We start from the raw sequence: 26,413 nt of genomic DNA, 5'->3' as shown, positions 1-26,413 counted from the left end.
TCATCATAAGTTTTCTTATGCATTGGAAGTGATTAGATACCATGTTCAAAGACTGTGGTGTAACTATGAGGTGACAGATCCCACCCCCAAAGCCTCAGAGAAATAAAAAAAATAATTAAAACTACATATGTATTGTCAATTTTTGACACGTAATAACTGCATCTGCTTAAAGTTTAATATTTAGTGCCAAAATGATGTAATGCGTATTTCTAGGCATGCAATTTCTCAAAAAATTTTTTTTGTCCCATCTCCCCACCCAACCTCTAATTTTGAAATTGAATAATTGTACCTGCTTAAAGTTAAATTTTTAGTGCCAAAATGATGTAAAATGTATATCTAGGCATGTCAATTTTCAAAAGTTTTCCCAGAATTTTTCGCAGCCTGGGGGGGAGGGTTGCCACCCCATCCCAAAGCATAATCCTAGTTACACCACTCTTGAAAGAAATCTTTTGGCTGTGTCTGTAGCCACTCATGCACTTTGGTTCTCATTCGCCTCTTTGTCATTTTGAAAATATTTTAGTTCCATTGCTTCTTTGAGTGAACTGAACCCACCGAAGTCACAAGGAGCGAAAGTCACACTTAATGAATGATCTAAATTAACTATTGTCTTTCTATTAAGGAGACGAGATAAATTACTTCGGTAGGCCGGCAATCTGGACCCAATGACGAGTAATGCTTTTGGCCATTGCACAGCAATGGATTTCGATTAACCTATGGACAAAAAAGAAAATTTGAGGCAAGCAGTACCATTGATATGCGTAAAATGATAAAAAATGTCGCGTGTACTTAGCACAAGTTCACGTTTTATCATGAGAACATTAAGGTTTTTTGATTAGGCTACACTGCATTGCGATGTTTCCCCGAGGAACAAACTTGGGCTAATCGAAATTGATGCTATAAGAGGCATGGGTGCATACAGTAGAACTTGCATAGTACGTTTCTGAAGGGACCACAAAAAATTAATGAACTAACCAGGAAAACGTGCTAACAAGGAAAGTAAATAATAAATCTGCTCCCGCAACAGTATTCAAGCAATGATGCACGAACTCCATAGCCTCGACTGCTTTAGATAAAGTGGGAATTGGATAAGACTCATTTCCTTGCTCAGCATCATCTTCATCACTTCCATCTTCATTTTCTTTCTACTCCTGTTCATGAATTTCATCGATTGACATGGTTTGGCAGACAGTGAGATCATCATCACACTCGCAATACTCTTTGAAATTAACCTCTCCAACAAGGATATTGGTCCATTTCCTCAAGAATTTCAATCTTTTCTAAAGTTGCAATATGCTTCACTATTCATTTTCTCTCCATTTCAATTGTAATTCAACTGCACTCGCCATGATAACTCGTGCAATAGCAACAACTGCCCACTCGCGAAATTTGTGCAGTGTGGGGCACTCCAAAGGCAATAGAATGCAACAGAAAGTGAGGAGCTGGGGGTGGAGAAAATTAGGGCCTCTCACTGGCTGCAGTTTTGCATAGTCAGACATTCCCGAAAAATGGCGGCATTTTATTATACATCACGTCAAAATAATTGAGAAAAATGCATTTGGATAAATCACGGTCATAGATAGAGAGATGTGGAATGAATGTAAGAATGTCAATGGCTGATAATAATAAATTAAATCATGAATTCGGACGTTTACAACCCTTTAACACATACTAGAGAACGAATTGCGGGTTGCGTCACGGCAAGCAATTGAGCGTACTAACCAGGAAAGCACAACTTTTTCAAACGTACTAACCAAATACATTTACCTGTATTTTATTCCGATGGTACTGGGACTGAGAGAAATCACCGTACTACGGAGGAAAATGTTCTAAGGAGGAACGTACTAACCAAGATCCACTGTATATGGTTTACAGGAAATTCAATACCCAACACTTATGCTACCAGGAATGCATCCTTATCTTCCCAATGTTAAAACGTTCTCATATAATGCAAATTTGTATAGGGCAAAGACCCCAAGGAACGCATCCCTTGCGCTATACAAGGTGTGAGTGTACCACAAAGTTAATAATGAGCTGGTGAATTTAATTTCCTTGCAGCATGACTTTGTCACCTGTATTTTACTATGAGAACCTCAAAGAAGACTGCAGCCAAGTACCAAATAATTGTATAACTTATGGCAGAGCTATTGCACAATAGGGAAGCATAGTATCCTAGTGGATAGAGTGCTAAGCTGACGATTGAGGGGTCCTCGGTTCAAATCCCAGGTGAACCCTTCCGACATCCCCAAATATGTAGAATCCTTGAAATGTGAGGTGGCCAAGTGAAAGGAATTGGCCCCTCCACCCAGCGTCAGTGATATTCACATGCCTGTGGATGAAGTGAGCTCTACCCTCACCTATCCAAACCAAACTTAAGGTTGAATCACAGAGTGAATGAGTGGTTGCACTTCAAAGGTTTTCATTTGAATTACAATCTTATACAGAAATCCAATAAATCATCTGCAACCAAAATTCATTTTAAAAATATGAAAGAACACCCAATTTCTAATGGAGGATTGAATGAAAGAGGAATGAATGGATTTCAATTTCTAATTGCATGTTCAAAAAATGCAGGGGCAAAATAACAAAGGTTCTACCCAAAAGATAGAGTAAATGCATTCTGTGATAAATTATGTGAAACTTCCTGGGACAAATTACTCAACATGAAGTGTATACAGGACATGTACATGTATTTCATTAGTAATGTTAAGCTCATCTTTGAGGAATTCTTTCCCAGAAAATTAGTGCCAATGAAGTGTCATGAGAGTAACAAGGGTTGGGTGACAGATGAAATAAGGGCTGCTAGCGTAAATTTTAGGGAATTATGTCAATTAAGAAAAGGGCAGAAGGGCTACGACCTCAATAGTAACTACTTTCAGAGTTACAAAAAAGCATACAGGGACCTTATAGTTCAAACCAAGAAAGCTTACTACAGCAGACTTATCAGTCAAGCTGAAAATGTGACCAAAACATCATGGCGAATAGTAAGAAAGGCAACAAACTCTAAGGTAAACAGGAGTGGAAATTTAACAATAAAAAATGGGGAAGGGATAAACTTGGCCGATCCTATGCAAGTGGCAGTTTTTGCCAATAAGTACCTCGCAACTGTACCCCTACAATTACATAGCTCAATAATAAGTAGTGACAGATTCAGTACGGGGCACTGTCAACACATGTGCTCCTCTATGGTCCTCTTTCCGGTAACAGAAAATGAGGTATTGAAGTGCATAAATAGCCTGAAAGACAAACCATCAGTTGGGATAGACGATATTCCTTCCTTCATCCTAAAAAAATGCTCTAAAGCTATAATTAAGCCCTTAGCTTTCATAATAAATGAGTCCTTTAATAAGGGTGAGTTTCCAAACTATTTAAAAATAGCTAAAATAAAACTGATCCACAAAAAAGGTGATGTGGACAACATAGGAAATTACCGGCCAGTATCCTTGCTGACTAATATATCTAAAATTTTTGAGCTAATGATGAGAGACAGGATTATGAACTTTGTCGTCCAATCCAAATTATTAAACATGGAACAGTTTGGATTCCAAAAGGGGAGAAGCACCAATGATGCGATTGCATGCTTTCTGAAAAAAATCATGACCTCATGGGACAGGAATGAATTCTCGGTGGGTATATTCAATGACCTTTCTCGTGCATTTGACACAGTAGATCACAAAATCCTTCTCATTAAATGTGAGCACTATGGGATCAGGGGAATCGTTCATAAATGGTTGCAATCATATCTAGAGGATAGGCAACAGATGGTAGAGGTTGAGGGTACAGGCATCAACAACATTGTTACAAACTACTTATCTCCCATAGAAATAATAAATGTAGGGGTACCACAGGGCAGTATTTTGGGGCCCCTCTTATTCTTACTATACATCAATGATTTGCCGAGGTTTATTAAAAACAATGATATAGTGTTATATGCTGATGATACATCTCTAGCAATGAGCCACAGGGATCCTAAGCTGCTGCAAACGAAGCTGGAGAGTTCACTACTACTCCTAGAAAAGTGGTTCAACCTTAATAAACTTTCTGTAAATGTTAAGAAAACGAATTACATTCAATTTAAAAAAAAGAGGGAAGTGCCTCAGTTAGAGGTATTCTTAAATGGTCAGCCCATAGAGAGGGTAAATAGCACCAAGTTTCTAGGTCTAGCTATTGATGATTCCCTAAATTGGGAGACCCATACCAATGCCCTATGCTCAACCCTGGCTAAAAGTGGATATGTTCTGAGAAATCTGGTAGATATTGTTGATTTAAATGTTCTAAAAATGGTATATTATGGTTATTTTGAATCCCATTTGTCCTATGGAATTATTTTCTGGGGATCGTCGCCTGGATTTCGTAGAGTTTTCGCAACACAAAGAAAAAGTATAAGGTATATAGCAAAGATACCCCCGTGGAAATCTTGCAAACCCTATTTCAGGGAATTAAAACTCCTAACGTTACCATCTATGTATTTATACCACTTGTGTATGCATGTCAAAGATAATATAAAAGATCTCACTACCAATGCTCAAGTGCACGGACACTCCACTCGCCATAGTGGAGATGTACATATGTACTGCCACGCCACGGCAATGTACAATAAGAGCCCTTTTCACATGGCTATCAAGGTTTATAATGCTCTGCCGTCAACCATAAAAAAAGCTTCTACAAGGGCAATTTTCAAATCTAATCTTAAACTCTTTCTAGTCAACAAAGGCTATTATAGCACAACTCAGTTTCTAGAGGAATCTGCCTACCACAGAAGTGTCTGATTCTGACTTTGATTGTGTATGTATTTATTTTTGTGTATGACATGTCCTATATTTTACAATGTAAAGTCCTGGGACCAATAAAATTATTATTATTATTATTATTATTATTGATGTTCCAGTTGGTTTGTAAAAATGCTGAGCCATTTTCCTTACTGATGGTCTCACCATGATTACTTTCACGACTCATCTACCCGCCCGATTTACGGGCAAAGAAATTTTTCAAATGTTTTGAATCTTTTTTAATCACAGTTAAGCATAGATTCTATGATTATGATTGGGTTTTTTCTCATAACTTGACTCTTTACCGTAAGAATCTGTAGATTTTTTAACATGGGCCAGCTGTGGTAACGGAGCCATGTTTCCTGATGATCAAATGATGGTGCAATGTTTCCTGAAACAGCTGCCGCAATAAGTGCATTACCATTTCAAAATATTAATATTTTGAATATTTGTTCACTTACCCACAGCACAGAAGTCTTTCTCATCATAACCAGGTTTACACCTGCACCTCACAACATACTCATTGCCTTCCCTAACTAGGGAGCAGCTCTCTTCATTGTTGTTGCAGGGGCAAGGGCGGCAAGTGCCAAAAACTCCTTCTCCACGGTTGTTGAAGTCCAGGTAATATCCTTGGGCACAACTCTGTTAACAAATAGAAAAATTAAAATAGGTCCACTTTCAACTATCCTGATCTGATGTTCATAACACATGTGCCACGTAAAAATACTTTTTCAAATGAGATGAACAGGCCATACTCAACTCATACCAACTTTCCTATTCGATACCCTACACCTATGCGACTGGGAATGCATCCCTATCTTCCCTTTCCTCTCTTCCAACTCTCGAAGCCCCTTTGGGGATCCTATTCAGGTCCATATAGTACAATTAGGTAGTTTTAATGTCCGCAATACTGTCGAATCAGAGCCCTTTCAAGGTTGATTTTAACTTTGGAAGCAAAAAAAAGTTGGATGGAGCCACACCTGGAGGGTAGGGTGGCTCCGAGATCACGGAAGTTCTGGTTTTGGTGAAACACTATGTCATGATCAGCATTAGCATGGTGGAAACACCATCAGGAGGGACGGATTTTGATACGACACACATCATGCCCAAAATTTCTATCCAAAATTGTCTCACTGGATCCAAAACCAATGTTCACTTCTTTGGCTACCTCTCTAACATTTAAACACCGATTTTCCCACACCAAATGGTTCACCAATTTGACATGATTGGGGTCTGTCGATGTGGAAGGCTGCCCAGTTTGCAAATCTTAATCTGCCGAGGTTCCGTCCAATTTATAATGACTGCACCATTCAAAACACTGACTTCGACTCATAGCTTCATTAAAAAAGGCTTGCTAAGTCATTCCAAATGCCTCCGTAACACTTTTGCCAAGTTTGAAACAAAATTTCATGCTCTTCCTCTAACTCCTTCTTTGCTGCCGTTGCACACGGCGCCAAGCAAGTTAAGACTAGTACTGCTGCTGATAAGTAACGACTCAACATAGAAAATGCAACAGCTCTTGTTTTAGTCGTCAGATGTGTCGCAAGATGGCGTTTTTGGTTTCATTGCGATCTGTTGAACAGTTTGCGAAGAGTAAAATCAGTCCAGTCTTTTTTTTATCACACCTTATATATTCCAATTAATAGCATAAGGCATTAATAGCCAGTCAAGTCAACCAGGCCCTTTTACTGCTCATCAAAATGCTGCTATGAATACCATTTCATTTCCTGCAGAGTTTGTGAAAGATAAATCAAATCTGACTTTAATTTGAAGTCCCCGCGGCATTAGCAGCTACATGAAACAAGTCTTTACATGCCTTGAAACCTGATCCAGGTTTTTCTTCCATGAAAATGAATGAACAAGATTACATTCTTTTCCAAATTATTGTTAAAACTTGTAAGCATTAAAAACTAGCTGAGGGGGAAAGGAACCACTTTAAATCACAGCTTGGAGTTCATCAGGAAAAGTTGTGGCGACTGTGCTATCAGCACTTGCAGATTCACCTGATATCACCGCACTGAAAATGCCTACTCCCGTTTAAAATTCTGGAATCATAGGAAGCTTTATCTAAATATCTTGGACCGATTACCACCCCCATCTTCTCTTACAGGTTCAAATAAAGCCACAGCTTTTGCACAAATAACTGCCTGAGATAAAGGAGCATCATTTGACCATTTATTATAAAGTCAGGTGATTCCGTCTTTCCGTTTTTTCTAGCAATGAACTTCACATATGTGTTGACCACTTGGTTGAAGTTGTTTAGACTGATGTCATTGACGATTTAATTTCATCTTTATTCAGAATAAGACGTTGTGAGCTTACACTTACGTGCAATATTGCTTTGATGCTCTCCATTTTCAAAACACTTGATCACTTTCAATTTCTCGTATGGGATTATTCTTTTTCTTGATAACTTCTTTATTTTTCTAGCTGCATTCCATTTTATGCCATTGTTCACATGATTTTTACTCCGTTTGACTCTATTAAAATCACCTTTACTGCTGAACAGCTGCTGCACTGTATTCCTGAGATGCGGATTGCCTATGATTGCTGCGAGGGAAAGAAGAGACTCCCTATCTCTCGGACCCTTTTACGCGTTGATGCTATTCATGCGCAACTCTGCCACCTCTCCATTTCTCCGTGAACACTGATGACCTTGAAGGCTTTAGGGTGGACCGTTTATCCCCTCTACTCAGAGGTCAATTCACCTGATAACCTATGACGGCAAAAATTACGTTTTAAACCATATTGCTTAAAAAAAAACTCATTTCCACAAACTCCAAACTTATTTAATGATTTAAATTGACTAATTTTATTCTGTTAAGGAGGCAAGATAAATTACTTCAGTAGTTACTTGGTTATCTGGACCACACGACGAATAGTGCTTTTGGCCATTTCCTTGCAATGGATTTCCACAGATATATAAACAAAGAATAAGATTTGAGGCAAGCAATACTATTAATATGCATAAAATGAGAACAATTTTATGCGTAATTAGCGCAAGTTCACATTTATTCAAGAGAGTATTTTAAGGTTATTTCATTAGGCTAAGTAGCACTCGGATGTTTCCCCGAGGAACAAATTCGTGCTATCTCGAAATAGCACAAAAAGCAAGGCATGGGTGTATATCACCAATGTTTCTCTGTATGACTCGCCCATCATCATCAGGGTGGATGAATAAGTTTGAGTGAATAAAAAACCATAAAGATGTAACCATTAACAGTCGTTTAATCAATCAGGTTACTCCAGATTGGCCTGAAAGATCTTGGGAATTAAGATATAAAGGAAGAGTCACATCATTTTAGAAGACTTCACACAAAAATAAGGGTTAAATACACTAACTTTCCATTCTCCATTCCCCCTGACTTTTCCCTGATTTCCAGTCTATTTATTAATTTATCTGACTTTTACCGTAAGGTAGTCATATGAGTAAGGTAGTCAAAAAGGGAAAATGCAACAAGCTGTACATCTACATACTGCCTTGCCATTCGGAAGATTTGTGGTTGGGGAGTTGGTACTCTAGCCCAAACACAGAAAATAAAAGAGAATATATGAACATTGGAGTGATCTGACTACAGAGTCCCTCGTTATATTTATTTAAGTCCATTACTGTAAGGGGGAAAGAGAAATTCCTACATCAACCCGTCTGGCAAATCATAAAATATCAATTCTGTGAGAATTGTTAACACAGCCATGTAATTGAAAGTAGCTCTACACTGCTGGTTCTTAATTGCTCAAGCAATCCAAGCTTAGCAATTAGACTGCGAGTCTCCCACACTAATCTCTCAACAGTTTTCGCCAAATTGAGAGGCTTTCCTTTGTACTTACTTTAGTTCACATACTCTTTTTGAGCCAGACAGATGAAGGATTGAGTGAAATATAGTTGAGAAGGGCCTAATGCTGCTAGCCTACAATGGCAACAAAATATCCCCCTTGCCCTTCTCACGCAACAATGCTCCACACATTCTACAGTGGTTTCTATCTTTTTGCTGCGCCTCTGGAGTTTTTCCCTGACCATTATCTCATCTCCGTCACATTTCCCCGACTTACAATCCCAATGATTATTTCTATGACCACTTTGAATCCAGGTAAAACGAGAGTTCAAAAGTGCATTAGACTGCTCATCCATTACGTCAGCCGAATCAGGTTAGTCAATGCCGAAAAAGACAAAATTTCAACCGGCACTAAGTGAAATTTGGAGGGAGCCATGAGCATAAGATTATCTACTAGTATCTACAAGTACAAGCAGGAAGAAAATTGCCAGCCTATTACACCAGATGATGGTCAAGACCTTGATGTTGTTCAAATTAGTTCAAAGTAACTAAGCATTCCATAAATTAAATACACCTGCATGCATCCTGTTGCATCAGCAAGGTTTTCCAGCCCTGAAAATTTTGTATCTTTTAAGACGAGGGAAGCATTGAACCCAAATAAGGTTAAGCAACTTGTATTTTTGGCTAAAAACATATACTGCACCGCAGAAATTTTTAAGTCTTGTCCATATTCATATTTAGTTAATTGAACTTTTAATTAAGTTTTTCAATTGCGAGCACAATTTTTAATAATCCTTCCACAACCTTATGAAGTATTCAATATAAATACAGGTTTATAGGATTAAAATATCAGTCCAAATCAGCTTATTGAGACATAAAGGTTGAATATCGGTGATTGGAAGAAAAGGACAATAAAAATATAGGTACTTACTTCACAGGATGTTCCTTCGTAGCCCGGAGGACAGTAACACTTCTCGATATCATTTGCCGTGGTTAGAGAGCTCGGTTGATAGCGCCCAACGACACTGGAATCCATTGAAACATCTGACAAGTATGTGTACTCAGTGTCACTTGAGAAAGTCGCCCTCACGAGGATAGCCTCCAGCTTGATAAGAACGGTCATGAGGTCGGCTCGAGAAGCAGGCCTAGGCACACTCTGATCTAGGTGTCTCCATTCAGACTCAAACAGGGGCACAGAATAGGTCTAAAACACAAGGTGCATAGCACAATCAGACACAAACAATTACATTGCATACAATATTTGCATATGACATGTAAATCTACATATATCGCAGATTATCAAGCATAAAATCTGAATAATAAAAAAATATAGTAAATAAATCATTTTTAAGATGCGAAAAGTCCCCTGCAATCCATGTATGTATGCTGCCTTTAATATAATTCAATGAGCTGTCTGCTATCTATGCTGCTAACTCCATCAACCCTCACTGCTGCAAGGGGGCCACTTCCATCCAGGCAAATGCCCGTTGATAAATCATGAGAGACTGACTGATTGCAAGGTGGATTTGGGGATTCTTGCAGGTGGGAATCGCCAGTGACACGACAAAGCAAACATACTCTCCCATCTCTGTTGAATGACACTCGTGGCAGGTCACGCCAGAAAGGAAGAGACACATCATGCTATGCATGACTGCGTCTTCAATTTAAAAAATAGAGATCTTTGTTGTATAGCACTTTCTTACAATCTTAAGACCATTTTTCACAATATTTAATAAGGGGAATATAAAAAAACTAATGATACTTGTGTCAGCTTTTATCTGTTTCTCTGAAGGGCCAACTCCCATCTGGACAAGTTGGGTGAGTCTTGTGTGGATCACATCAGATGTACATACAACAGATTCTGACATGGCAGTAAAGCATTTTAAGACTAGAATGTGTCCTTTTGTGTAATGATACAACAAAGAAATTTTTCGTTAAGAAAGCAACACAGCTTCAGCAGGTGAAGATGAATGCTATTATTCCGCAAAAAATTGTTTCCCTTGTTAATATTGTCGGATTATGAGATTTCCCAGATCAGGGAATACAGATTTGGGGTGCGAATTTATACATTTATCTTTTAGAGTTAAGAGTCAGTCATTTAATTATTTTAATAGTTCAAATGCAACACTGCTTACAAGAAAAATAAGAAAAAATGAAATTAATTATATTACAATTAATTGACCAAAATTCTCCCACAAAATCATCAGACTACTATTTCTGGAAAAAATTGTTTCACCCAAAATCAAAGACCTATTAATAAAATTTCATATAAGATAGATGGGAAATAGAGATGAATATTAATTTTACCATTATGTTATTTCCTAACAGGACAATACAATTCAATGATGGAATAAAGAGCTGAAATATTGGTCAGTTGAATGAAAGTATGGAAATCCAAATCCACCATTTCTGAGTCATTCATGGGCGTTTACATAGTTCAGCTGATCTTATGCATTAAATTTTCAAATTCTTTCATTACCAAGGCCAAAATTGTTCAAGAGTGACAGAAACAGTGGCGGATACAGATGGGAGCCCCCCCTTTGCGGGGCCACCTGTATTGCCAAACATGGCATAACCACAATTGTAACTTTTTATATCATAAGATGGCTTTATCTTGAATATCTGTATACAGTGGAAACCCGATTTATTGTTCCCGCATTGATCGTTTTCCTGCATTCATCGTTTGCCCTTCCTAGTCCCAAATAAATTTCCATAAGGCAATGTAATTTTCAAGCACGCGAATATTGGAGAGCGCCTCGGGCTGTCTGCTAGCACATGACGACACGCGTTCCTCCTCCCCTTTCATCTTCACCCCCACCCCCACCCCACACCCCATTGTTACATTAATGACTTACCATAATAGACAAAGTTGCACTTCCTCCTGATAATGGCATGGGAGTGTTGAAACCAGTTGAGGTTGCATCAAATAGTGTGTGTGGAATAGACAAAGTTATGAATACATGTATTCATTTAGCCAGTCAATACTTACAAAAGGTTGGTTTGGTCTTGTTTCCATGGGATTCTTCCAAAAGAGAGTAATGCCCCCTCCAGTTATAATCACGTCTGTATCGGAGTATTCCGATGCTCCAGATCTAGAAATGTACCTCTGGGTGAGAGTAAGTTTTCCTCCATAAGATGTCACCTGCAAAAAGGGCATACATATCCATTCACAATCCCTACGTTATTTGATATTCATTGATTATTAAATGAAAAAATCCTTAATTTTTAAGCCTTGGTTTTTGGAAAAAAATTTCTTTAGTTCAAAGCAAGCTTTCAAGTATGATCAAGCACAATACAATAGGTGCTCATGGTGTTTAAGTGAGTTTTCTTACTATCAGGTCAACAAATATTGTGCCCAATGAGTTAATTGATGTTTAAAAAGGCAATCCATTTCATAAAAATCACTTGATATGATTTCTCTGCATTTCATGTCAGGTTAGCTTCTGCAATGAATAATGATACATACATTCCTTCTCTCAGTATATTTGTTAAACGAGAGGAGAAAAATTACCCTTTTTTCAGCTTTTACACGTCACCACTTAATTGATAGCCTCATAAACCAGAAAATATTATTGCCTTTACACCATGTTGGCTTGAACCTAAGGCAAGTTTTTTTTTCCTTCCCAACTTCTGCAGAAAAGAGAGCTCATCTTACAATCGGGTGTAAAAGTCTCGGCTACAAATACAGGTGGCATAGTCTAAATTACGGGTAACCTAGTTTGCTACCAGACACCTTTTCGACAAAAACCAAGGTTAAGAATAGCTGCACCATACTATAAATTATTTTATTTTACATTAAAAAATATATATTTTTGGCAGCAGGCAAAGATTTGGCCGGCACCGATCAGACCTCGGGTCCACTCTGTAACCATCGCAAGTACGCCTCAATTACCCTGGGTTTGCCTTGGAAAAGCACCCATGTCTAATTGTCTCCGAGGTACCTCTCGTAGCCAGATACTAATTTCATTACTATGATTCTAAAAACTCAATTCCATAGCTTCGATTGACCATGAGTTAAAACAATTGGTTAAGAATGCTATGTAATCGGGTAAATTATTGAAACTGGTATTCATGCACTGAGTAAAATAATTTCCACTGTAAGAAATTAAGAACATTTTATTTAAATGTTCAAAATGATTGGAAGTCTTTTATTTAATGGGGAAGTTTGCACAAAAGTTTAATGCCCATTTTCACATGTTCCCATGAGATTCTGGTCTCCTAGCTATAGAATAAAATTCTGGATTTATGGCAAAGTTGGACAAGTTTTATAGTACATACACTTCAAGGTACACGGTCCAAACACTGGGGAATGGAAAGATATTTAGTTTTGAAAAAAATGGGTATGGATGGGGAACAAGTTGGTTATCATGTGATATTGTAGAGTATGGGAAAGTGAAATATTAATTTCTTCTATTTTCACACGAGCATATTAGGTATATTTGATGATTAAAAGATAAAAATGATTCACTTTGAACCACCCACAACTTATTATTTAAATGGCTTAAACAAAAGTCAGCCGAATTTTAGCTGCAACAACTGCCTAAGGATATGGTTGACTTCAAAACACGGGAACTGCTTTTATGAGAAATGGCTCACCACAACTGCACATACCTTGTTTCCAGTGAATGGAGATGGAAGAGACCAAAACAATCGTTGACTGCGACCAGTGATTCCCACTGGCGGGAAAGAGTAGCCAATTTCATTTCTTGAGACATCAGTCGTGAAACCATCAGTTATAGTGACTTCTCTGCGGGTGCTGTAATCAAAGGAAGACCATGATCATCATCCCAAGCAGGAACTTTCCAGCCTTCTGGCCCACCTCCCCTTCCCCCTTACTCCAAGAGATCTTTCTTTCCAAAACCAACTCTCTTTACTCTCTCCTTTCGCTGATGCCATGGACACCCAACTTATGCATGCCCAACCTCCTGCCCCAACACCTAGCATTTCCCATCCACTCCCTCCAAATGGAGACGGAGCATGAGTGTGTAGAAAAAAAACAGACCCCCAGCCATTTAAAGCAGAAAAATTCATGCATAATAATAATAATAATACCTGGTTTCATAATAATTTTCCATAATTCCTGGTTCCATAATTCCTGGTTTTTCAAGGATATTTTACAAAATTCCAGGTAAATCTTACGTAATTACTGCAATAGGTGAGAGTTTTAAAACATCCAAAGTTACTTCAATACTTTAAAATAATTTTATCTCTGAGTATTGTTTTACATTCCTAATATAAACACTTCTTTTCAATGCGTTGAAAGCCATTGGGTACAAGTGATTTCTTTATTTTATACTCAGTTAAGTACAGAAATTAGGTATAGATTGAAACGAGATTAATTAGATGTTTAGTAAGGCATTTGATTTTCCACTCGATGTCAGCACAGAGCTGAGATCGAATGACTCAAATCCCTTGGCAACCAATTTTTGTGCATTTCTTCTAACAATTAACTTTAGCTAACTCTGTTGGGAAAAAAAATCACTTGTACCCTTTGGCTTCCCACTCCCTCATTTATATCATTTATAAGTTCAGATCCAAGGCTTGGACAGTGTCAGCGTCTTCATAGAGATTTACATCACAGCCGCCAATGCAAGGGGCTTTCTAAGATGCCTTTTGGTGTGGGTCTGGGTAAAATCAAAGGTGTACCAGTTTGTAAATCTATTACAGAAAAATCTTCCCTGCATATCCTTTTCTTTCATTTTTGATAATTCTTTACGAGTGCTAAGCTTACGTCAGAAATGCGTAGGAGAGGTATGATAAGGAACAGGAACAGTCACGGTAAACGGAATGAAAGAGGCAAAAGCAAGATGACAAAAACATCAAGAGGACGGATAAAAATTTTAAGTACATGGTTTCGAACGACAAGTGGGTTTTCTTTTTTCCGCAAGCTCAGCCTTACTCTTGTTCCAATTAAAAGCAAAATAAAAAAATTACCAACTATTGGTTACTTTTCACTGTAGTAAGAATGTGGGAGGTATTTATCATATGGATAATAACATTTGTAATTACAAAATCTGAATCAGGAGGAAAAAGTGATTTATTCCCATAATAATATGGCTATTAGATGTTTCAATGAATAATGCTTGGATTTTAAGTTACAGGAAAGGGGCTACACTAGACCAGCAGTTCCCACACTTTTCCTGTCCACGACCCATTTTAGCCGCGACCCCCCAAAAGTGGTTGTCTAAGTTTAAGTACACAGGTCGCGACCCCCAGTTTGGGAACTGCTGCAAGGTCAAAGAATTGTTAAATTATTTTTCCGATGATCTGGATAATGAAATGATTCATAAAAAGCAAAATTTAACACAGTCTTGCCCAAAAAATATCTCTGCCTAAATGGGTAAAGGGTGCATACTACAGAGTTGGTTTTCAATACCGACCATGAATTCACAAAATTAAATTCTTATGCATACAAACATTTTGAATTTGTTATTTGATTATGTCATCTAAAATGAACTGGAATTTCTTTAGTGCTGTAATCATTCACATTGTACCACAAAATACTGGAAGTTTAGGGTAGCACAAATATTTAACAATCTTTTGCAGCATAAAACTTATATCAAAAGTTTATTTAAGACTTATTTCACAAATAGCCACCGAAAACGTTAAAAAAAAGTATCTAATTAAAGACAAAAGAGGTTGGAGGAAACAAAGGCAAACTTTTTTTTGCGACTTATAAAAAGGTTTGAAATTACGAACTGTGATAATACAAAGTGCCATTTTTCCATCCCGCTGACTCGGTATAATCAAGAGTTTACTGTATACAGTAAGTAAGTTGGGGATGCCATAGGCAAGAGAACAGAATAACCTGTTAGGAGAGAGAGGTTGAAATGCTCGGCAAGAGACTCATGGAAAAGGGATTTCCTCCTAAAAACTGATCTAAAATCACAGCGTTAAAACACAGATTGATTTCTGGGATAGTTTTAATCCTACAATTGATCCTTCAAATAAAAAAAAACAAAGATCATGAATGTGTATTGACTCACCTATCTGTGAGCATAAATTCATATCCAGAAACACCAATCTGCATTGGAATCTGTATTCTATAGTGCTCGGTGGATGACTGGCACTGAGTGGTGACGCCAGAGCAGAAGCATTCATGGCATCCCAACGCTAAGTTCTCAGAAAGCCCAAAACTTCCAGGTCGACATTCTTCACAGTACGTACCTTGCACATTAGGCTGAAATGTAGTCAATGACAAATGTTGAAATAAATAAGAAAAATTTTATAATTAACTATGGTAAAATTACATGATGACAAGAAAAGATATATTGAAAAATCTACATGAAAAAGAGAGATGATTTGAGTCTACTAAACCCTTGGATTAAATCTAATGAAACCTATGATATAACTTAGAACTAGGAATGACCTCTCAAGCCCACCAAATCCATCCTTCCCCAAGATTTGAATGTAGATTCAAACAAGAACACGTAGCCTTCTAAATAACACCCTTATCTTTTTCACAGTTAAAATGTGAATGACTTGTACATTATCGCTACTAATTCTTCTTTCTGTAACTAAAATCTAGGAGTATAATTTAAAATAGTTTACTCTAAATAGGAAATAATACAAGTTCAAAGTCATTACTGCTTACATTGCGACATTGAGCTTACTGGGATTTCCCAGCCTCGGGATTTGAAATAATTAATTGACTCACATAGTCATTATTCAAATTTAAGCTACATTTATGAGCAGAAAGTTACATTTAAAAAGCCAAATTAATGTTCATAGACAAGATTTTGTGAGTTATTAGATGGTAATTTGATTTTAGATTCCAAGAACAGAGGAGGCAGCCCCAAGGAGGCAAATTACCTTATTACCTTGCAAACACACTGATTACCAGTTGGACAACCCGGTTGAGCACTACCCCTGGAATCGCAACGGCACTCACGTTCACTGGCACGGGTGCAGCCAATATTTCGATTGGTAGCATCACCACTGAAGCCTGGTCGGCATTCTTGACACCTCTCGCCCCAGGTGTTGTCACGGCAGTTCTGAAGTAAATATAAACCCATGACAGCATGCAAAATGACTCAACATTCAACTAAACCTCCTATTAACCATATAAATATGTAGAGTAAAAGGGTGTGAAACAATAGAAAAATTCCTTGATATTTCAATGGGAATTGCTTAGAATACCAGGAGGCTACTCATTATTAAGCACAAGCCTTACAAACTAAACATTGATCATGGGGTTGACTGACCACACAAATAATGGTTGAGTCATTTAAATGCTGTGTATTACATCTTGAGTGATAGCTAAATGTGCAAGTTACCCCAATAAGGTGGTTTCCTATTTTTTTTATTTTCTAAATCAAAAGATTATTACTCCTGGAGTACATATTTCACACTTTTAGATTTTTAAATGACAATATCTATTTTTCGTGATTAAATGAAAAGTGAAAATTTTCAATCACGCGAAAAAGCGATGGCTAAGTATGAATGCTGGGAAAACCCTGTGTGACGTCGTTCTGGTTCCCACTGCCGCAAGTGAGGTGACCTTGGTGCAAGGCTATGAGTGTTGCTACGACGCAGGCTGCTAGCAGGTAGCAGAGTACCCGGCTAGCAGGTAGCGCTTGGATTAAATAGGGATTATTAATACCCTATCAAAGGAAGGAAACTTTCCGACCAAAGTCAATTTTAATAGGTGATTATTAAGAGATGTTTCCCTGTGCTTCCCCTTTTAAGCCAACAGGTGACTCATGCAGCGGTAGAGCCAGAAACAGGGAACTTTGAAGCAGGTAGGCTGAAAGAGTTCTGCAGGCAAGAATGGGGGAGGCGGGACACATGTTTCTATTGTACTCATGTAACTGGATATTTTCTTTCCAAGATAATGATTCATGGTCTTCGCAACATAAACTCAGCACAAAACAAGATCTGGGGAGTTTGATGCCTATGGGTAAGTCACACAGAGGAGATGAGCGTCAGAGGTGGAGGGGGGCGGGGCTGGTGGGAGGCTGGAGACTGATCCTTAGTCGAGAGGATGTTGTGAAACAATAACCCTGATGCTGAGGATGTTGGGAAAGTCTCCCAACGATATGTCGGCCTACAGACCCACACAGACCCACAGACCCACGCAGACCCACAGACCCATGCAGACCCTGACCCAGTTGGAAACCTGAGAAGCTTTCATCCACCCTGATCCCCAGACTAGATAGTTTTATAATTTTGATCAGTATATACGATTGTGCAGTTAACCAAAAATTTCACATAACTGCCGTTTATTTCTTTAACATGACTTTATCTAAAGTCAAAATTTATTCAATGGAATATGGGTACAGTTAATTACTCCTCCTTGCATACTCTAAACTTCCAACTGAGGCAATTTCCTGTCCGTTTCACACTCTTTAGCAGTCACAGGTTACATGGCAAATAACCATGTTTCTGAACATTAACATAAAGCGGAAACAGCTGACAAATTCAGTAACAATTCACTTTAAGTGGATTTTCATTCATATTTTTCTGATAAATAATTCCATTTCTTTTGCATGTTCATCCACTGATTTCATCTCATATTTCCACTAGTATTAGTATGTACTTGGCTAGTTTTTCTTTCATGCAATTTAAAAGGCACACAGAATTCTTTGATTTTGCTAAAATAGAATTGTTTCTCGTTCAAAATATTAATAAGTTCAGAATGACTTTTATTGAAAACAATAAAAATTAGCATATTTTTTGTTTATTTTCTGTATTATTTCCTTTCCTTTTGATCTAAGATCTGCATCTCCACTTGACCATCTTTTTGCTTTTGCAACGTGAAAGAATTCTTACTGAATACTCAATTGCCTTTTTTGTTCACGAGACTAGACAAACATCAGTTATGAATTAAATTCATGCATTAATGTCACAGGGATTATAACCCATTTGAATAAAAGAATTTAACCCCTATGGTCATGTCTTGTTGTTTGTGCTTTACAGTTTTTTTTAGGTCTTAAGTGTTCTCATAAACAAACATCTTTCAAATTTTAAATAACTTTCTCAGTTTGACAATTATCCTCCTTTTTTATTTCCTCAGTCAATCTCAATTTTACTTTCCTGAAAGTATTCTCATTTAATACAAAGAAATAAGTATGCAATTCAATGCTTACATTTAAAAAAGATAAAAAAGGAAAAAACAAGTGGAAAAAAATTAAAAAATCAAGATGAAAAAAATGTACACAAAATGACCACAATTGGTGTTAATTCTTTTAACTTAAACAAAACGAAAATGCAAAATCATAACTGCACATCTCTTGCAGTAAATGAAGAAAAATTCAAAATCTAGAAATGAACCTTTAAATGAATTTCACAATACGTGCATCAAAACTGTAGTACTTACTCGACAGACTCCACTTTCTGGATCGCAATCATCAGAGTGGCCATTACACTGACATGGCTGACAACGTCCCAGGTATATTCCACTATCATCCCTCGTGTAACCAGGGGCACAATCCTCGCAAGAGTGTCCAATGTAACCTCTTGGACAAGTACAATACTCCACAGCAAATGCACGCTCCAAGCCTGTGTTCCTGTCCACAGCAATGTCTAGGGAAACGGACTGCAACCTACCAATATGAGGAGGAGGAAAAGCAAAACAATTTCATCAAGCAACCTAAAAAACATCACTCTACCAATTCCTATTGGTCTCAATTGCTATTCAAAAGGCTTGATGTCATAACCAGCCAAATATAATCTGACAATCACAATCACAGGAACTAATAAAAATTCTAAAAGTTTGTATGAATGAAACTAGAAAGCTATAATAATAAAGCCGTTAAAATATCAGATAGTAAAGCAATTAAAAGGTAGAACATGATGACAAAAATTATTATATATTGCTAAAGCCAATTATGGAAACGTGGTACATATAACTAAGGTACCCCCACCCCCATGCAATTCAATTCAATAAATATCATAAGATTATGATGGGCTCTAGAGGCCTCAGGAGATAATCCCTGTACCTCACCCTTGTATGTATCCTTCGATATATGCAATAGAGTGGACCAGATGTGACCATATCGGAAGTATACATACAAGGATATACGAGGGTTGTACCAAAGGTAAGGTTCCCAGTGCGCTACAATGTTGAGTGGAGGTGCTGGGCTAAATCCCACAACAGTGGTTCCCCTACTCTCGAGTCTGCCCATCTGCGTTTCACTGTGTCGCTCATCATCAGCTTTGCAACCGTCAACAATGGAAGTGTTGATCCCCGCTCCCGCAAAGTGTGAGGCTCGAGCAGTAATCCGATTTCTCCACGCAAGGAAGTTACCGCTCATGGAGATTCATCGGAAACTGACTGAAGTTTATGGTGAAGAGTGCATGTCCGTTCAGAATGTTCGCAAATGGTGCAGGGTCGCAAGGAAGTTCACGATGAAAAACGGAGTGGAAGGCTGCCGGTTTTGGATTGTCCAGAAGATCAACAGTGAGCTGCTCAAAGATCGGAGGGTCACTGTCCGTAAACTTGTAGAATGCATTCCTGAAGCTTCACATGACACAACTGACAGAACTTTAATGGAAACGTTCAGTCATTGCAAAGTGTGTGCTCACTTGTTCCCCTGTACACTGACTGACGAACACAAGGAGGAACACCTTGACCTGACTGTGCTCGCAACTTTCTTCAACAATGAGATGGGGGACGCAACAAGGAGAAGTTGTTGGACGCTATTGCAATGGGAGATGAAACGTGGGTGTTTCATTACTCCCCCGAAACATAACACTTAGGTGGCAAACGCTTCAAGAGCGACGATGAAGTCCGAGCAGAGGTCACATGCTTTCTCAACGGGTTGGCGGGAGACTTATTTAATTTAGGGAGAGAAAAGCTGGAGCACCATCTTCAAAAATGTGTCAAAAAAATGGAGACTAAGTTAAAAAATAGGCAAAAGTGTTAGCTTTTCAACAATGTAAAAATTAATAACAACTAACAAAGTTGTCTATTTGTAAAAAATATGGGAACCTTAGCTTAGGTACAACCCTCGTATAATGCCATCTTCGGGAAATGAGCATTGATAGGATTGCCATTACATTTCTCGAATTTATTATCACTGAATCAGTGGCACAGTGAGGGGGGGGGGGAGGTTTTAGGGAATGAAACCCCCTCCAAAGCTCAGAGGAATTTTTTTAATAAAAATATTTTAACGTGACAAATTTAGTAACTAATATGAGGGGAAATGCGATGGTGGTTGGCGTAACATGGTGAAACTCCTTCATGATGCACAAAGGTTAAGAAATTTTCTTAACCTTTGTGCATAATATGAGGGGGACAGATGACTAATAAAAAAACATCAAACTATTCACAGAGTCATAAAACTCACCATTTTGAACCATTTATCTTAAAATAGGGTGGTTTCCTATTATTTTTTTATTGCCTAAATCGAAAGATTATTACTCCTGGAGTACGTATTTCACGCTTTTAGATTTTTAAATGACGATATCTATTTTTCACGATTAAATGAAAAGTGAAAAATTTCAAGCGCGCGAAAACGCGACGCGTAAGTAGGAATGATGGGAAAAAGTCCGTGCGACGCATTTCTGGTCCCCCCTCCCGCCTTGTGAGGTGACCTTGATCGAGGCTCTGAGCGCTGATAGGACGCAGGATGCTAGCGGGTAGCTGAGTACCTTGCTGGCTGGTAGCGCTTGGCTTAAAAAAGGTTTATTAATACCTTATCAAACGAAGAAAACTTTCCGACCTTAGCCAGTTTTAATAGGTGATTATTCAGACATGTTTCCCTGAGCTCTGTGCCTCATGCATGCATTGGTAACCTCAGACGATGTATAACTCCTATCCTCTCGTGTAGTAACTAGGTCCCTGTGACGTCATGTGGAGTGGAATCGCATGGGCGCCAATCTGGCCTTTTTCAAATGAGGATATAATTTGACCCTTGCCATTCGTCTAAACCGGTATTTCAAAAACCAAATAATTTGTGTATTATGAATACACTAATGGTGGGTAACGAATCGCAATCAATGCCTTTCGTTTTCTTTGATGAAGGAAACTACCCTATTATCCCGCTTACCCTGTTGGCTATTCCATTCCCCCTATACCCCCCAGCACCTTAAACCCTCCTTAGCCCTAATTCCTAGTTGTGCCCCTGCACTGAACAGATGTTATAAAAAAGATATTATTTACCGACAACATGCTTGGAAGAAATAACTCTATGTGCTACAGTGTCTTTGTCAAAATTATGAAAATAATAAAATTCAGCAGCCTTACTTACAAGCACATGATTATGGAAAGGCACAAAATATAACAAAGGTACAATGAAAAATTGACAACGATTTTGAGTTTCTGAGAATAATCTGGTGTATGATAGCACCAAAAAATGAGATTGATGTCTAATACTGTAACGTGATAAGGGTAATGGGCAAAAGTGTGAGACATGCACATCTTTATTGCCCACTGAGAAAAAAGCAGCTGCGCTTCAGACAATGCAGGAGAAGTGTAAACTTATATTGCAGCATTTTATAAAATATATTAAGGAAAGTATTTTGGATGTTAAAAATACATCAAAGTACTCTCAAGAGTTTGAGTACTATAACACGAGTCCAACAACTCCAGAGATTCCAACTCCGATGGCTGTCCCTGATTTACTGTCAAATTCACTCCAGCAATTACAGCAAATAAGAAATCATGGCCACACTTTCAGTCAATTTCAGCTGCTCAGCCCAAAGGCACTTCCCTGCGGTATCTATTCTCTGCTCTTACTTATTTTATCAGTTAGTGTAAATTTAGTACTTAATATATGTTATTTGAGATACAATAATGAGTTCTTGTTGTAGAAGAATAAAGACCTCTTCCATGTGGAGTGTTTTGTTCTACTAAGAAATGTAATACTCAAACTTCCCACTGTGGCATTTGTGGACAATTTGTGTTATTGTACAAATCCTCAATACGTACTCCAAAAAAAAAACATATTGAGCAAAACACTGTACAACTCCCAACAAACACAACGACCACTACTACATAATTCTAATATGAAATTTATGTACATTTTCAGGATTTTGATATGGGTATGAATGCATCAAATGTCATCATGTAATCAACTTCATCTCTATCTGTGCACCTCAGCTATGTTTAATAGTTAACTTTACTTAACACCCTAAAACTTACGCAGCTTCTCTGGTGTTTGTTGTGTATGCCGCCTTAATGAGGATAGCTTTCACATCAGCTAAAGCCATGAGGAAATTGGCTCGATCCACAGGTTTGGAGTCCAACCTTTCCCAGTCTCTTTCAACAATCGGAATTCTTATTGTCTCTGACTTATCAGGTTCAACTGATTGTCCACCATAGTACAACAGATGAAGATTGTTCCACTGTAGGAGATAAGGAAAAACAAATAATTACATAAAGACCAGAACAGACAGTATATTCAGCACATATTATTTGTTCATTCAGAATGGATGTTTTTAAAACATGGTTTAGTGTCAAGCAATTTCACCATCAATGTACAAACTAATGAGAAGAAAAATTGATTTTACTAACACTTAAGGCAGTGGCATAACTATGGGGGGATGAGGGAATAGATTCCCCCCAAAGACTGTAATTACCTCTATGCAAAACTGACAAAACTAGGGATTCTCAGTTAAAATCAAAAGCAAAATGAGTTTCTCATAAAAATATTTCCATCAAATTTTACCATGGAAGTAATGAGAATATGAATTCAAGAGAGATGCTACACAGTTACAGTACATTATTCAGCAGAGCTAAGATATAGCTGGCTTCAGTGGCAGTTAGCCTCACCTACTAAACCAATGGTCACAGTCTCGAGAAAATAATAAAATTACAATTCAGGGAAAAAGTTACTAAATAAAAGCAATGATAGGTGATTTACTTACACTTATGATTTCCACAATTGGAGCATTATTTCTGGATCTCTGGCCACCTGGGGCAGGAACATACCTCAAGGTAAACGTGAGGTAGCCACCATACGATGTGACTTTATCACCAAGAAATTGATCTGGCAGGGCCCAGTAATGAACCTCCGAGCCATCCGAACCCCGAGGAAAGTCCGAGAAAGTTATTTCCCGTGTTCCAGAGTTGACACGTATACCTTCAGTGATGTTCTGAGTGATTTCTCCTTGCCCTTTCCTCACCAGTTTGAAGTTCAATGAGGAGCTGGAAAATGTTGTTGATATCTACAAAATAAAAAGCAAAGATCAGAGGAACTATAATTTGATATGTCCATTAAAAATGGATATTAGGATAAATGGATCAACTGAGTGCTCAATGACGAAGTAATAGGAAGCGACAGAGAGAAGAGAAAAACCCCAGGAGAGGATGGGATAACTTGGTCAGCCTCATCATGAAGCATGATGGTCCATTGAAAATAATCATCCAAGGACAGGAAGAGACGACCCTTAGTTACCACCCGTTTGAGAGACGCACCCCTATTTTGAGCATCAAAGCAAAAGAAAAAAATGGTAGTGGCATTTTTTAAAAACTAAATCACTGAGGGAGAAACTCCCCAGCCTCCCGCTTGTTTTTGATAACTGACTCATGCTGAAAACCAAGGCCACCCAGTTCCCCCCTCGACTTGCGACTGGAGAAGGGGGGGAGAGGGAAGAGAATAAGAAATTCGTGTGAGAAACGCACCTCCATTTTCAGCTGCAACTTCTGGGGGAAAAGGGCGCGCCTCTTACACAAGTTTATATGGTAGTTACATGTAGGTTATTCAGAAGGTAAAAGAAGAGAAATACAATGGCTGTCCAGGAAGTAACAGACGTTTTGACATAAAGAATAAACAAACTGAAAATAACAATCATCTTTATGTACATTTTGAAGGTAAACTGTGGCTATTTTTCTACATACACGCCATTTAAGTTAAAGCATTTATCACAATGTGGTACAAGCTTTTCAAAACCCCTGCATTGAAATCTGCCACCTGCAAGTTCAACCACTGGTTTTTTACTGGAAATCAGTTCAATGTCAGTGTCAAATATTTGCACAGCAAGCCAAGTATTCATTGCTGGGAACACACGGTAGTCACTTGGCACCAAATTCAAGCTCTCTGGCGGATGATTGAAAGCTTCCCATCGAAAACAATCCAAGAACTCTTGGTACAATTAGCTATGTGTGGGCAAGTATTATCAGGGAGAAACAAAACTTTCTTGCTGAGTTTTCTCCGATGCTTGTTTTGCATCACGGGACTTAATTTTCTGAGTCATTTTTTCTAGGTTGCATGAATCACAAATTTGGGGATAAATTTCAATTGTTTTGTGATTTTTTTTGCCAATAAAAACCTCATCACAGCTCGCACTTCACAACTGACAGGATTTTCAATTGCAGCACTCACTTTAACACTCCACTGCATAGTACGACAAGAATGATGCACAAGCTACCACACCTTGTTGCATACATAGTGTAGGAACATCCTGATGCATCCAAGATAGCAGTGTCTAGTCCCACCCACTGCCAAAATGTCTGTCACTTTCTGGACTTTATATGTCACTATGAAAAGTACATCAGATATCAGAGAGGAATGGAGAGTTGCATCAAATCAATCTTGGAATTGTTGACTTATGATGATCATGTAGTCAATAACTTCTTTGACTCAATCTTTATTAATTTAAGCTTTTTTCCTAAAAAAAATCAATTCAAAATATGGCCTCATAACAAATTATTCAGTTTTTAGTGGAGGGATGAGAAAAACCATGAAGTTAAGAGGAATTGCATCAAGACAGATGGACTTGGAGAGACTTAATATGCATTGTCATAAGGACACAATCATTGCAATGATAGGTGAACTCTGATCCAAGAAGAACTCGGACGGAACACAGTTTTCGTAGCGTGGACATGGGCTAAACCATGTTTTTGGCTGGATTGAGGGGAAACCCAGCAAATTATTTCTGGCTATGAGCTTGCCAGTGCATGCTTTGATCTGCAGTATGCTACCCTTGGTCTGGAGCAGACTTATAAACACTTGATACATGTACAAAGGATTGGTACGGAAAAATAACCCTGATTGAATACAGAGAGGGTCTAGAGAAAAATCTCTGGTAGCCTGTGTCCCTTTAATGGATTCCCCCTTTCTCCCCCATCCAGACTCCCCTCAGCGCCTCCCACCCTTCCCTTTCTCCATCACCCTTTCCACCCTTGTGCACGCTCAAAGTTTTGCACTTACGCTCCGACTTGAGAGGGATAACTCACACCGTCCTAACCTCAGCTCCTGGCTCCTCTGTATTCAGGAAGCAGGGACACCTCATCATCACTAGTCAAAGATCCTAAGATGGGTGATTGGTTTGACGCAGCTCTCCATTCCCCTCTCACATCTGTTATACTCTTCATAGTGAGGTATTTCATTTCTTTTACTTCCTTTGTAACCTGTCCAATGTAATTCATTCGGGGCCGTCCCTTGCCCTTCTTCCTTCCCACCTGTCCTTCAACGATTGCCTTCATCATGCCTCGTCATGTGGTGGCCAACTAGGTGGTCCCGTCTTCTCCTGATCGTTTCTACAAGACTTCTCCTCTCTCCCAATCTTCTCAACACTTACTCATAACTTACTCAGTCGATCCATTTTATTACCATAATTCTTCGTTAGTACCACATTCAGAATGCTTCTCTGCTGCTGTCAACGTCCAAGCCTTGATCCCAAAGAGAAACATGCTCCACATGTTGCATCTAATGATTTGTTTCCTTACTCCTATACTTATATTCTCCGCTGTTAGAAGAATCTTCTTTTTGAAGAAAGCCCTCTTCGCCTGTACTATTTTAATGACTATTTCTTTCTTGCTTTGTCTGTCGTTGGTAATTCGGTTTCCTAGGTGACAAAACTCTTTAACCTCTTCAATCTTTTGTTTTCCTAGCTTAATGTTTCTTCTCCTCTCTTTTTCTACATACCACATAATATCTTAGTCCTCTTTTTGTTGATTTTAGCTGAGTGAAGTCTGAGTGATCACAT

General features: G+C 38.3%; 1 protein-coding gene across 8 annotated transcripts in view; it reads right to left on the bottom strand.

Moving 5' to 3' along the window:
* Positions 1 to 26,413, bottom strand: part of LOC124164372 (basement membrane-specific heparan sulfate proteoglycan core protein-like) — a 1,400,348-nt gene that overhangs the window by 127,745 nt on the left and 1,246,190 nt on the right. For all 8 annotated transcript variants that reach the window (XM_046541669.1, XM_046541671.1, XM_046541670.1 and 5 more), the window contains 9 exons: positions 23,351 to 23,650; positions 22,626 to 22,828; positions 18,858 to 19,083; positions 16,360 to 16,533; positions 15,526 to 15,719; positions 13,151 to 13,295; positions 11,529 to 11,681; positions 9,471 to 9,743; positions 5,228 to 5,408 (listed from right to left, as the gene is read on the bottom strand). In XM_046541669.1, coding sequence (XP_046397625.1) covers positions 5,228 to 5,408; positions 9,471 to 9,743; positions 11,529 to 11,681; positions 13,151 to 13,295; positions 15,526 to 15,719; positions 16,360 to 16,533; positions 18,858 to 19,083; positions 22,626 to 22,828; positions 23,351 to 23,650 — 1,849 coding nt within the window. The remainder of the gene's footprint in view (positions 1 to 5,227; positions 5,409 to 9,470; positions 9,744 to 11,528; positions 11,682 to 13,150; positions 13,296 to 15,525; positions 15,720 to 16,359; positions 16,534 to 18,857; positions 19,084 to 22,625; positions 22,829 to 23,350; positions 23,651 to 26,413) is intronic.

This window comes from Ischnura elegans, chromosome 8 (assembly GCF_921293095.1).
Source record: "Ischnura elegans chromosome 8, ioIscEleg1.1, whole genome shotgun sequence".
NCBI classification, from domain to species: Eukaryota; Metazoa; Arthropoda; class Insecta; order Odonata; family Coenagrionidae; genus Ischnura; species Ischnura elegans.
The sequence above is the reverse complement of the archived record's forward strand: the minus strand, read 5'-3'. Positions and strand labels throughout refer to the sequence as shown.